General features: G+C 37.5%; 1 protein-coding gene across 1 annotated transcript; it reads right to left on the minus strand.

Annotated features, from left to right (window-relative positions):
• Positions 1–394: 394 nt before the first annotated feature.
• Positions 395–7,984, minus strand: LOC125488491 (aldo-keto reductase family 1 member B1-like). Its single transcript, XM_048629688.1, has 7 exons — positions 7,816–7,984; positions 6,894–7,036; positions 4,042–4,183; positions 3,396–3,590; positions 2,335–2,534; positions 1,543–1,698; positions 395–498 (listed from the first exon to the last, which is right to left on the minus strand). The coding sequence occupies exons 1-7, from the start codon at positions 7,885–7,887 to the stop codon at positions 459–461; spliced, it is 948 nt and encodes a 315-aa protein (XP_048485645.1). The 5' UTR covers positions 7,888–7,984; the 3' UTR covers positions 395–458.
• Between the last annotated feature and the right edge of the window lie 6,965 nt (positions 7,985–14,949).

Below are 14,949 nucleotides of genomic sequence, written 5' to 3' on the forward strand. Positions count from 1 at the left end.
TGTTACTTTATTTTATTCACAACTGTCACACACCACTATTAAATCAAACAATTTTTACGCACTTTACAGGAGTACTTAGGTAGTTCTTTTTTACATTAAAATGTTGACAACATCTGAATTTATCATGGAGTAAATGCGTCCATGAAAATTAGACGCATTTCCGCCATTTCTACTAAATCCCCTATGAATTCTTCAATTATTATTTTTGGCTAATTTACTATCTTATTTTTTTCACGGAAACCTCATAATAAAGACGCATTTATTTGCCTCAAACGGGGAAAATGCGTCTTAAATCACAATTTTTTTAAACACTCAACAGTTTCTAAAAGTGAGATATTTTCATACATTCGCTCCCATTCTTCCGATAACTTTTAGCGAAAATACAACGCAATACCCCAGTTGACCTCAAATACCTTTATTATTTATAACAATTGAATAGTTACTTAACTATACTTAATCTAAAACTCGTCGTGGAATGGGTAGTCGGGGTGGTCCACGCTGAAACAAAGAAACAATGTTAGTATACTTAGTTACATATTTATTTATTTATTAAGGGGCCGTCCATTAATCACGTGAGGTCGTTTTTCTCATTTTTTGACCCCCCCCTCCCCCCTGGTGATATTTGGTGAGGTTTGGGACCAACCCCCTCTCCCCCCCCTGGATCACGTGTATTTTTTTGGAAATCTATGTAAAGGCAATTTTTGACTAGAAAAAATATATGTCATACTACAAATCGTTAAAATTTTTGCGCCATTCAAAATATCGGTTCAGAAATGCCTAATTTTTGAGGTTTTCAGTACCCCCTCCCCCCCCCCCCCCCCCTTTGAGCCTCACGTGATTAATGGACGGCCCCTAAGCTACTCATATCGTTATTTTATAAGTTCGTCTTCATCATTACGATCAACCTGTACCTAATCGTCAACTGCTGGACGGACTCTGCCAAGGAGGCCACATACCGGGTACACTCTATTGCCGAGGTTGTCGGCATGACAGACTAGCGAGCCGGAGGGCGTCCCACTCCCACACTACGCTTGCCGGCACGACGGAAACTCGTTTATCCGGACATATTATTTTCTAGGTGCTTTTTAAAATAAATGCTATCTTTTTTATTCTGTCTAAGTAGTTACATTCGCAAGCAATAAAAAAGTTGCAGTGACAGCACCAAATTATGTTCATAATTACGCCCCATCACGTCCCCACTGTTGGCGCGAAATTTGACAGATTTTGTAGGCGTTTGACAGCGCTAAACATCTGTTAAATAGTTTCTAAGTTAAGTTTTGTGGTAAGGCCCAAAGATTTTGTTCAAATTTTCTATGAAATGGTTTTTAAAATTTATGCCATTTGGGCTCAGTTTCACATTTGAGTAAATCTACCTAAGCATGAACTTAGGACCGACTCAACGATAATTCAGCCAATCACAGAGCTGCATTCCATACTCAAACTCTACTTATCTTGACGTTCTCAACTGTGAAACTGACAGTTGGTGTTTGAATTTTGTGAGTGGAACTGTTTCTTTGCCCGTGAGTGTATATCCCCACTTACTCTCCCATGCTGCACAGCCGTCCGTTGCACTCCAGGGCGCCGATCTGCTGGATGTCAGCCGCTGACAACTGGAAGTCGAACACTTGGAAGTTCTGCGTCAGACGAGCCTTGTTCACCGACTTGGGGATTACGACTAGGCCGCGGTCGATGGCGTATCTGGTGAAGTGAGATTGAGGTTATAGGTAAATAATAACTTCTAGGTAAATAATAACAATAATAACATTCATTCATTCTAAAGTGATTTCATTACGAAATTAATAATTTTTGCTACTAAGTGGTTTTTGGGTTTTATTTTAAAATCTACCTAGTTTAAGGGTGACTTGCATAACAAAGTTAAATAAAATTAAATAGTTTGTCTCTTGCTCTGACAGTATAATGTCAGAGCAAGAGGTCATAGATTTAATTTTGATTAACTTTGTTATGCAAGACGCCCTAAGTATAAATAAATTCACATAAAAATAAATCTTTTGTGCCAAGTATGAATGAATGCAGTTTAGTTTAGGTTTTTCTTAAGCGTTCGAGCAGTGAAAATTAAGGAGACGCGTCTAGCTAGTGCAGTGGGTGTACCGCTGAAGTCTGGTTTTTAATCTCAGATACCTAGGTACTTATTCTGAACTATCATCAACAGTCGATTGTTCAGAGATCAAATGACGTTCATAAACCGTTCAGAATCTGTCAATTTAGTATCAGAGTAGGTAATCTCATAAAAACTAATAAAAACTGGCATAGCCTCGCCATAAAAATTTCTTTGTCTACGTTTGTATGCAGAAGATGATACAACATTCCTCTCACCTAATAAGCACTTGAGCGACAGACTTCTTATATTTCTCGGCGATGGCCTTCAACCTCGGGTCATCCAACAGCTGGGGGTCCCCTGGCTTGGCCCAGGGTCTGTCGGGGGAGCCCAGCGGACTGTAGGCCGTCACCACGATGTCCAGCGACCGACAGTACTCGACCATCTTGTTTTGGTTCAGGTACGGGTGGATTTCAATCTGGAACGAATGGAGTTGGAAATGGATGAGTTTTGAATCTCTGGAAGGAAGAATTAAGGATTGCTGCTACTTAAGAAGTCTGATGAATTCACGTCGGATCATAGAAATGGGTGCATTTGCGGTATATAGAGTAATAGACGTCTGGGGACTGAACTATATTTTGTGTATAGTACTTATATATATATAGTTAGTACCATTCTTGGTAATAAATTGAAATAACGGCGATATGGTTCGCAACCTATCACGTGAGTACAAATTTGCTGCGATAATTGGGTGGCTCGCTTGTGAGCCACCTCTGACTACCCCTTCGGGGATTACAGTCGTGAGTGCATATTATGTATTTTTATTTAAAAACCACCCTTATTACTATTCTATCAAGAGCTATGAAGAAATGAATAGTGTTATCTGCCGGCCGGCACGGTCTCGCTCGCTGTATTTTTTTGTGATCGTATGTTAATGTGCTAGAATATTTTTGCTTATATGGCTTATACCTACTTATATTGTATGACTACGTTAATCATTACTTAAAAATAACTTGTATGGTAGATTAAAATCGCATCACACACAAACCTTTGAAGGCTTATGTGGTGTTGTATACTGTTAATTATATGTACCAATATGTGTTTGTTAATAAATAAATAAAATAAATAAATAAATTTATTTTTTTATTCAATCTTATAACACACAATACACAATATTATTTCAATTCAATTAGAATTGAAATAATATTGTGTATTCCTAGGTCGGTTTACACAATATTACGAACTTAGGTGCCTAGGCGGAACAGTGGTAAACAAAAATGACTGTTTTCTATATTTCCCGTGAGTCATCATCATCAGTGTAACACACAGCATTACGTACCTGCATCACAGCAGGCTTGATCTTAGCGGCCGCCATCACCCTATCCAGCTGGCGCTTGTTGAAGTTAGAGACCCCGATGCTGCGGACCAGCCCGCCCTCCACCAGCCTCTCCAGGGCGCGCCAGGTGTCCACGTAGTCTGACGAGGAGTACTGAACCTTGCCGTTAGAGTCTGTCGGGAACAGGTCGGACTCTTCCTGAGGAGGAGAGGGATTTGAAGGTTTAGGGGATGGCAAAATTATTGGTTTTTGTTCGGAACTCAATGGTATAATATTTAATGTAACTAAGTATATGGGATCTATAATTATTATTTTGCCTAGTTACCTAAATGTTAAGAATGTTTAGATAGCCGTTTGTTACGTAGGTACCTATTTAAAGGTTAGTAGATGACCGATGATGTTTCCGTGCTTCGGACGGCAAGTTACGCCGTGGGTCACGGTCAGAGGCCTTCGAGCAGCTTGAAAAAATCAGACAGTCGGGTTGCGCACTTAACTACCCGGCAACTCTCTCAGCACAAGCTTGCTTGTGTTGGGGATCACCAACCCGCACTAGGCCAGCGTGGTGGACTAGGCCTAAAACCCTTCCTTCATTGGAAGGAGACCCGTGCCCTAGCAGTGGGGACGTGATGGGTTGTGATGATGATGGTACCTTATAAGCCTGCGGCCAGTGGATCAGATACAGGTCGAGGTACGGGACCCCGAGGTCCGCGAGCGTGGTCCGCAGCGCGCCCTCCACCAGGTCGGGGCGGTGGAACGTGCACCAGAGCTTGGACGTGATGAAGAGGTCTTCCCTGGATGAAAAAAAGAGTTTCTGTGAAGGAAAGCGTCCACCTAACGGTATCGTACGTATCGGATTAAACCGATTTTCATAAATGTACGGAGATACGGCTTCGGCAAATGCCGATGAAGTGGAAGCAAGTTGGGTGAATTTCTATAAAGAATACTAAATGCGATGCGTCCGTTAGGCCTTGGTCTCCTATTTACTCCGTAGGTCGCGTCAAGTGTCACCGCCGTAGGCCGCGTCACGATGTACACTACATCTACGCGCCAACGTCGGCGTGTGAGGGAGACCGCATCAGTACATTTCTATAGTGAGCATTGTGACGCGGCCTACGGCGTGACGCTGGACGCGAACTACGGCGTAAATAGGAGACCAAGGCCTTACTGAAAGTGGACGCTTATCTTTAAAATCGGTAAATTTGATCTGCCAAGTCTAACTAGGTTTTTCTTAACCGATCAAACAATGAGAAAATAGACTCTTTGCATGGCACGAAGCATATATAATTATAATTTGTATACATCTATGTATGTGTAGATATATATGTATGAATCAGCTGCAATACCATTAGATAGATAGATAGATAGATAAAGCGTTTATTTGATCCACTTTCTTACATACACAACAAATCACAATTACAGATATACACATTTGTACTTATAACTAGGTAAATAGTAGCTATGATAAAGACAGGTTTGTACTTAGCAGGTTGTGTGTTGAAGCGGACCAAAAGGGTGAAGTAACTCAGCGTGGATGTTTACTCCAGGAGCAAACCGCTGATTTTCAGTTACCTCCCATTTAATTGTTCCAAGGGTGCCGAATTACATAAATTGTGAGCAAAAAAAAAACTACTTAAAATATATTGTTTTGAAGAAAAATTACCTATTTTAGTTTGATAATGTTGTAAAGGTGTGCAGCTAACCAGCAAGAGACACAGGGTCGTACTCAGTGGATGACAGAGCACCCACCATAGTATTAATATTGCATGAATGTATTTATTGTTAGACGATCTGCGCCGGATGTAACAAAAATATAGAAAATATGTAATGAATAAATAGTTATTGTAGATAACTAAATTTGTTATCAAGTCTTTTGCTTAATAAGAAGAAACAATTTTATTTTATATTTAAAATTAATTTTATTTTTTAAGAGCCTTATAGGTGGTGGAATATTATTCCAGCATTTTGTTGCTTGATAACGGAAACTTCCTTCAAACGCGGCGCTAACATGTTTAGGGACAGACAAAATTGGGCGGAAAGATCTAGTACCATACCTGTCATGAAAAGGGGAGAAACAAAGTTTAGAAAACAAGTATTCAGGTTTTTGAAACTTTAACACGTCGAAAACTAGGCTACAAGTATGCAGGTACCTTCGGGCCTCCATGTTTAGCATGGATGCTTTATTTAGAAAAGGAGTAATGTGTCCTCGAGGTGGTACGTCAAAACAAAAACGACAGCAGGCGTTTTGCACCCGCTGTATTAGACGCCGAGTTCGCTCAAGAAGACAAGGGCCGTAAACAGTATCTCCATAATTCAGCCTAGAGAGGATTAGAGTCTCACACAGCGTAATGCGTACTTTTTCTGTTAGTAAGGAGCGGATTTTATATAGAACTTTAAGACGGAAAAAACAGTTTTTGACAATATTCTGAATGTGATTTTCAAATTTTAAACCACTATCAAGGAGCAAACCCAGACACTTTGCCTCGTGAACGTGTTCAATACTCTGGCCTTTCATATTTATAGTTAAAGCATTAGTATTAATAATGTTTCTGACCTGCATAGTGGAGCCCAAAACCATATATTTCGATTTAGATGGGTTCAGCACCAACGCATTATCTTTAGACCAGTTATCTATGTTATCAAGATCACCATTGATTCCCTCCAGTACTTTTTGCAAATTATCCGGTGCGACTGATGCATAGAGTTGAACATCATCAGCGTAACAATGGTACTTACAATATTTAATTTCAGCGGTTAGATCCGTGCTATAAATTATAAACAAAAGGGGACCAAGGATTGAGCCTTGCGGTACTCCACGACTAACGGGTAAAGGATTTGATGTGATGCTAGTGCCATTACAGGCTCTGCCTAGCTTGGGGTCGAATGGCCGATGTCCATACATACTGTAATAATTGATAAGTAAGAAGGTGTAATTATACACAGATAGGTAAGTAGTACTAAGTACCTTCGTGATATAGATCTACTATGACAGCTAAAAATAGCTGTCCATACTTAGCGTACCTAGGAAGTAAACAAGATAATAATAATCGGTGCGACTTCGATCACTGATAATGTCATGGGAAGAATGTGATAAGATAACTCAAGTTGTAAGGAGTAGTAGCATTAAAGTGGGTCCTACGTGACTGAGTGTAAATGACTCTATGATGTTCTTTATAACCCTGTTTCAATGAATATTGACTTAGGGTGATTACATAGAGAATAGGGTTCCCTGTATCTACCTGTACCGGTAACCTGATTATGCGAAAGCGCTCACTCACGGAGCATTTCCCGGATTTTTAAATGTCATGAGCGCTTTCACATAATCAGGTTACCGGTACAGGTAGATACAGGGAACCCGATTCTCTATGTAAGCACCCTTATACTGGGCACCTATTACCATAGACTACATCATCAATGTCTCATCTACTTACTCTTTTTGCACCACTACCTATGTGTACGAGCTATGTACCAACATAAAACGAAAATAAAGTTTCCAAAACCCACCGTTTAACCACTCCCTCCTCAAACTTCTTCTTCAACCCTTCCCCTACTTCCTTCTCGTTCTTGTAGATGTGTGCGCAGTCGATGTGCCGGTACCCGATGTCGATGGCGTCTTTCACTGCTTGCTCCACTTCCCCGGTTTGCGACTGTGAATTCCAAGGTGAAACTTATTAGTAGGTATAATGATGTCGGTTCTGAAGCCTCAAATTCTTGTCAAAACCTTAAATTCTTCGTTTACAAAGCGCTCTGTGTGTCTCCGTTGATCTTATTTTCCACTAGCAAAATTTATAGTTTGATAGCGATAAAATTAAAATCATAATCGATACTTATCCTAACTAATATTATAAATGCGAAAGTAACTGTGTCTGTCTGTCTGTCTGTCTGTCTGTTACTCTTTCACGCCAAAACTACTGGACGGATTTGAATGAAATTTGGTATACATATGGTCTAGACCCTGGGAAAGAACATAGGCTACTTTTTATCCCGGAATTCCCACGGGAAAACTTTTTAAGGCGAAGCGAAGCGCGCGGGAACAGCTAGTTTAATATAAATTTTCAATGGCGGCATGGTTGTCAGCTTTTTAGGTAAGTACTTGATTGAGCCACCGTAGCCTACTTGACCCTACGCAAGTATGTAACAAGTTAGTAAATAGTTATAACATTGAACCTAAATTAGACCCTTTAGTATACGCATGGTAGGTCGTTATAGTAAATAAAAAAAAACAGTAAATAATTATCAATACATGGATAATTAGGGTGTTGGTGACTAGGTATCTTCAAACAAGGTAAGTTAACTAGCTAAAAGCTGGTTAATACATCCAATGACCTCTTATATTATTTACTTATATACCTACCTACGTAGTTATGTCATTTTTTTTCAATAGAAGTACCTAAACTAGGTATGTAAATAAATGGTTTCCACTCACTTTCCATGTACCGAGGCCAAATGCTGGGATAGTGTGTCCATTGTACAACTTTATCTTTGGAACTTCACCCATATTTTTTAATTATAAGTCTAAGTACTTATTTAGGTATTAAGTAAGTATACAAAGTGTTTTGCTCGCGTTCTCACTTCAAACTGACTAGATGAATAAGATAGGTGCCTTGTTTATAGGTTCATATTTATGCTTTATACAGGGTGGATAGAATTGAGTTTGAGCTAGACTTTAGTTTTCATATATTATGTACACCACGTAATGCTGCTAATTTGTCGGGGTTTATAATATGGATCATATAACATCTAAAATTATTTATTTATGCAAGTCCAAATTAAAATTAACAATACTTATAAAATAATCCACAACATCTTCTGTCATCCTAACTTATATTATAAATGCGAAAGTAACTGTGTCTGTCTGTCTGTCTGTCTGTCTGTCTGTTACTCTTTCACGCCAAAACTACTGAACGGATTTTAATGAAATTTGGTATACATATGGTATAGACCCTGGGAAAGAACATAGGCTACTTTTTATCCCGGAATTCCCACGGGAAAACTTTTTATGGCGAAGCGAAGCGCGTGGGAACAGCTAGTAGTACATAATTTCATCCGCGACATGCTTCGTCCATTTACAAAATAAATAAGTCAACAAACAAGCTTCGTCCTCCAGTTAAAAAGTAAAAATAGCCCGCCCCAGGACGCACCCGACCCAAAGGTTCCCATGACGCTGGCAGCATTGCCACGCTGCACTGCGAGGGAGATCCTCTGCATCAAGTACGCCCCAGAGCAATTGTCATGGCTCTACAAAGATTGATATGGATCTACTTAGGTACTTATCACATGGTTACTACTGAAATCCTTACTAATATTATAAATGCGAAAATAACTGTGTCTGTCTGTCTGTCTGTTACTCTTTCACGCCAAAACTACTGAACGGATTTGAATGAAATTTGGTATACATACGGTCTAGACCAGTGTTTTTCAACCTTTTTCATGATACGACCCCCCTGGTATTAAAAAAATTATTCGCGACCCCCTTGACCCTTTCGATTTTTTATCATATGTTTGTATGTGTATGTTACAATATTACCAATATTCATTCTATACGACGTATTTATGGTCTCCATGATTAGGATTCGAAGTATATACAATCATAGTACACTTGTCCAAAATTAATAATGCACATGCAGATCTTCACACCCGAATAATTAAATCGTAAGAGCCTTAAAAAAACACTTGCATTTTGCACCTTGTTCGAAAGAAATAGGAGTCAATATCATGTGTCACATAATCGAAAACAACCGATCTGTCAAAGATTTCTATGCGCATTATCAATTTTGGAGCACTGTACATTAAATCCGATAAGTAGTATCGGATTTAAAAACACATCATACAATGACGCCATACGGTACGTACGTACGACTAATGCCATTGCTACCTGGAATTTCTTTTGAAATTAGCTTTTCTTTCTGACTTATTTGAGCATTTAAATATGTTGAATAAAAGTCTTCAAGGGTGAAATAAAAATGCAAAACACAAAATACCTAGCTTTACAAAAAAATACTTGTGGTCGTCGTCTTTGAACCAGGCAGGAAGGCCTTTCACGCTGCGTTTGCCTGTTCGTGGTCTCCACTCGAGAACTTGTCTTCCCCCTAACGGTTATCCTGTTCTTCGGCAGATGTGACCAGCCCGCTGTCACTTCAGCGTGTATATTTTGACAGATATGTCGGTAACCTTAGTCCCCTGACGGATAACCTCATTTCTGATACGATCCATCAGAGAAACCCCAAGCATAGCTCTCTCCATAGCACGCTGAGCGTCCAGTTCTACCGTCAGTATGCACATGTCTGTACCATACGTCATCAGGCAGGACGCACTGGTTGAAGACTTTTGTCTTCAGGCTCTGAGGGATGGCCGAGAAGAATATGTGACGAAGTTTCCCGAATGCAGCCCAACCCAGTTGGATGCGCCTTGACTCCTTGTCAAAGTTGCTTCTGCCAAGCCGAATAGTCTGCCCTAGGTAGACATATTCTTTCACAACTTCGATAGTTGCCTCACCAAAGATCACCGGATCCGGTTTGATGTGAGCATTGTATGACTTTCGTCTTGTCCAAGTTTATACCCCGAGGCCTACACGTTAGGAAGCAGCATTAAGGCCACTTAGCATCCAGCTGAGTTCCTGCAAAGATTCTAAGATTCTACCATAATAACGATGTGTTCCGCGAAGCGGAGTTAGTGATATGTATTCGCCATTTATACATATGCCATATCCGTACCAGTCCAACTTCTTCCAATGCATTGGTGAACAGTTTCGGAGATATCACATCCCCCCGTCTCATTCCTCGTAGCAGTTGGGTAGCTTGTCTTGTGGTGCTGTACTTGGACAGTCATAGTAGCGGCATTGTACAGACATCTCAACACCTCGATATAGCGCCAGTCGATTTGGCATCTCTGCAACGATTCCAAAACTGCCCAGGTCTCGATGGAGTCGAAGGCTTTTTCATAGTACACAATGGGATAAATTAATTAATAAAATACAAGCTCAACTTTCGCATTCGCGTCTTAGGATTTTATTTTTTAATTATAACATACTCGTTTTATTATTAAAATGTTTATGAGTATCATTTGTTAAAGTTATTTTTTTTACGTAAGAGTAATTTTAAAGTAAGAGTCTTACTTAATAAATTAATATTCATTGTATTTATTGTTTTTTTTTTACTAAAGTACTTAGTTTTTTCGATCTTTGGCGACCCCCCTACAGAGGCTTCGCGACCCCCCAGGGGGTCGCGACCCACAGGTTGAAAAACACTGGTCTAGACCCTGGGAAAGAACATAGGCTACTTTTTATCCCGGAATTCCCACGGGAAAACTTTTTAAGGCGAAGCGAAGCGCGCGGGAACAGCTAGTATTTAATATTTTTTATAGGTAGTTAGGTACTCCAAACGAAAAGGACAGGTGTTAACTATAAGATTAACATATCTGTGTATCTGTCTGTGGAGGCGTAGTTCCCAAATGGTCGGACCGATTTCGATCGACAGATACACAAACGCATACAACTTCAAATACGATTCTTAAAAATTTTAGTTGATAAAAAAGTTAAACAACAGTATAAGGACAATTACGAGGGACTATTTAAAAAAATGTAACGTAATTCCGGTTGATAAGAAATACCTATTGGAGATAGCCAAGGAAGAATATTGGGATATTAGATACAAGATCTTATTAAATAGTAAAGTTAAAACCAGACGTGTGAGTAAGGGTAAACTATTTGTACCGAAAGTTAATAATAATTATGGTAAAAGAACAAAAGAATATTTAGTTCCTAAGATATTCAATAGTATGTCTGATTCAACGAAGAGTGTACTACGACATAAAGTCTGTTCTAGAAACAGGGCACTTAAAAAACATTTCCTTGAACACTTGTAATCTACGCCTTAATGATCGTACTGTTATTTAGTAGTTGCTTACCGATAGCTTTTGTAATAAATGTAATAAGACTCAATTATTGTTACCTTCAATGTGTGTTTTTTATTGGGATTGTATAAACTATAGTACATAACTGGCTGCATGTTTCATATAATTTAATTGTACTTATATCTACTTTAAGCGTATATAAAAATACCTAGCTAACTAGAGTGTATTACCCCGAGAAACAATTGTATTGTTTGGGGTGTTATGCATAAATGTATATGTCTTGTTTGAAAATGAATAAACGATTTAAATTTTTTTTTTTTTACACATACACGTAAGTTTAACTTTATGCATTGGCCCTTTCTTTTTATCGGGGTATAAAAAGGAAGTGTCATTATTTTCTCAGTAACTATGTAGGTACTAGGTACACCATATTATACGAAATATAACTAAGTGCCAAGTCACCGACTGGCCTAATTCAATGAGGCACCCTGTATATCATAGTTTTCGGCGTGATACGAATATGAATCACTGATTTCATTATCACTGTTAGTTTAACTATGACGGAATCTGCCACCACATAAACTTTGGTGGAAAATTGTTTTACCTACTAGTGTTGTTGCTCTTGAACACTATCGATAGTGTAGGTTGCCTGTAAGAGATCGCCCGAAGCTATAAGGCCGCCTATTGTTCATTTGTTGGTAGTTTATAAGTATTTTCGGCATGTTTTAATATTCGTGATAAGTACGTCATAAATTCATATTCTATTCTACAGTCACTCATATATACCTAGGTACATAATAATATATTTTAATGCTTTATTATAGTTAAGTAAAGGTAGGTAAACAATCTTAACTGTGACTTTAAGCAAGCACTTACATAGATTTTAATCTATACCACAGTAAAGGTAGGTACAAACATAAAAATACACAAACAAGTACCTACCTATCTAATAAACCCATCAAAAACTCGTAAAAATTGTCAAAGAATGTATAGAATAATTAATGAGTTAGGTAAGTAGGTACTCTGCTTTGCCTGACTACTTAAGTACATCGATAGTAACATTTTGGGCAACACTATACCTACTTATAACTTTTATAACACTAGTGAAGTGATACCTGATCAAGGCCACTGCTATTTTTGCCGTCATCAAGGTTATAATCCTGTAAAACTGAAAGCCACTTACCTAGGTTATAGTTAGGCTTATGTCCTAGACTACAAGGCCATTTTGTGCAAGGTGAATTTTTATCAAGAAACACGCACTCACGCCTTGTACTAATGTACTCTCTTGCGGGGTAGGCAGAGGTGCATTGCTGCACCCACTTTTCGCCAGAGTGTTATGTTAGTCCCAATGTAATAGGGGGCGGGCCTATTGCCATTTTACGGGCACATCCAAGACCCGAGAACAAATATCTGTGTTTAAACAAATATCTGCCCCAGCCGGGGATCGAACCCGGGACCATCGGCTCAGTAGTCAGGGTCACTAACCACTACACCATTCGGTCGTCTCTTTCATTTTCATTTTTATCTAGCAATTCAGAATAGAATAGAATAGAATAAAATTTTATTTCAGACCACGTCCATAAAACATTGTAACAAAATATAACACATAAAACAAACAAATACAAACATACAAATGCAATTCAGGGATAGGTACTTATCTAATTTATGTAGGTACATTTGTACTCACGTGATAGGTCGCGATCCGAATCGTCGTTTTTTATTTAAGTAATGTTTACATTTGTGTAAGTAGGTATGAAACATACACTCATGGGCAATGAAAAGGTTCCACTGAGAAAAGCACCAAGTTACTTCTAAACGGAAAATGCTAGCTTAATGCCGTCTTCTGCAACATTGAAGTACATTTAACAGAGCATCAGGATATTACCAAATAAAACGGTAATATTTAGTTCCAATTTTAAAATAAATCTTTGAAAAAATTGGGGTTGTTTGTTGTCGATTCTTTGTGAGTGGAACTTTTTCATTGCCCGGCAGTGTATTTAGGTATTAAGTATATTTATTTTGTATATGATAAAAATTCTTTATTAGTTACATACTAGTACATACTACATGTACATACTAGTGTACTTCTTGATTAAATGTGTATATTGCCTTAAATCTTAAAGCGAGAATTTTTGAAGAGGCGCATCTTAGGCGCGTATAAGGCAGAAAAGTTAAAATTTTATTTTATTTTGACCCTAACTCTGTGACATAAAGTTCAAAATATTGGGGCAATATTTCAGCCTCTGCCTGAAAAATTGTTTTAAAAAAAACATATCAAATAACTTTTCAGTTTTATTGAAATCATTGAAACTTACAACTAGGAAACATAATGGTATGTATAGTATAATACCCAACAAAGCTTTGTTTAAAATCAACGAAAAAACAATAATTCCATTAGTTATGGTATACCATAGCAAACCTTAATTAGGAAAAGTTTTTAACATGTAGTTAAAAACGATCGAATTTACAAATTTTAACTAGAAAACATTGAAGATGTTTACAATATACAAAAATTTAGATCAAATCATATTTTTTTGGTTTAGAAAGGCAATTTAAATTATAAATTATTTAGCGATCATTACATATTTAACATACCTACTTAGGTATACTTAAAAATACCTAACATAATGACATGTATTTTGTTACGAACTTACATAAGCTAGAATAGGTACTTACTTACATTACATTAGCTGGGAAAAATTATTATCAACGATTTATTCTTATATCAGTACTTTTTACAAAATTTAAGAAGAAAAAAGAACTTTATGTTATTAACATAAAATAATCTTACAAAAAAAAAAACAAAAGTCTTTGAGAAAAAAGTCGCTGAGTACACATGTATACTACAGTCGTCGAAAGGCCCGTTTGGACAGCTACACAAATTTGCTATTTACTCTTGATTTTCATGATGAAATACATAAAAAGACACATAATCTGGATTATTATTTAACGGCCGAAAGAAAAAAGAACTTTTGAAGCACCAAAAGTATACTTATTGTGGAGATTTTTTATGATTTAGGTTTGACACCAGCTGTCATCCCATACATTTTGGAGCTGTCCAAACGGGCCTCTTATATTTCGACGACTGTACAGTTCACCATTTTTGCAACAACCTGTATTGTAGAAGGTGTATTACAGATGCCACTGCTAATTATTCAAACAATAAATAATACCTACATTAATATCACTCTGTACAATATTGTCTTCTGGTAAATTATATGCTTCAAGCCCAACTACATTGCCAAAAGTACGGTCAAAAACATTGTTAAATGCGATATGTGCGTTTCTAAATTTAAATTAAAGTTTCAGACATTACACTCATCAACCTATACATTATACCATACCATTTCGTAAATGAAAAAACAAATAAGGTATTTCTTTTCAATTTTAATTTGCCACAAATGTGCTTAAATATTTACTTATTTATAAAAAAATTAAGCTAAAACATGGGGTTCGAAATATAGGGCCCAAAAAGTGTGTTATTTATGTATATTTTTTAAGTTAAATGCTTTTTTCATGTGCACACGCGCAAATAAGTATAATTAATATAACCATAGGGTTAGGTGTGTTTTATGACTTTATTTGTTCAAATAAGGTCATAAGTATATTTATTTTTACACTTTTCACACTCAAAAACAATGAGACCGATAAAATTATTTCACAATAAATGGAAAACTCCTGTTATCCCAAAGTAACATAGGATACTTTT

Source organism: Plutella xylostella, chromosome 24 (assembly GCF_932276165.1).
Source record: "Plutella xylostella chromosome 24, ilPluXylo3.1, whole genome shotgun sequence".
In the NCBI taxonomy this organism is placed as follows: domain Eukaryota; kingdom Metazoa; phylum Arthropoda; class Insecta; order Lepidoptera; family Plutellidae; genus Plutella; species Plutella xylostella.

Bases quoted from the DNA above. Each gene is read 5' to 3' on its own strand.
- LOC125488491 (XM_048629688.1), bottom strand. From the start codon at position 7,887: ATGGGTGAAGTTCCAAAGATAAAGTTGTACAATGGACACACTATCCCA. The intron at 4,184-6,893 runs GTGGGTTTTGGA...TTTTTCATCCAG, and splicing joins GAGGAGGGAGTGGTTAAACG to GGAAGACCTCTTCATCACGT. The intron at 499-1,542 runs GTAAGTGGGGAT...TCTTTGTTTCAG, and splicing joins CGGCTGTGCAGCATGGGAGA to CGTGGACCACCCCGACTACC.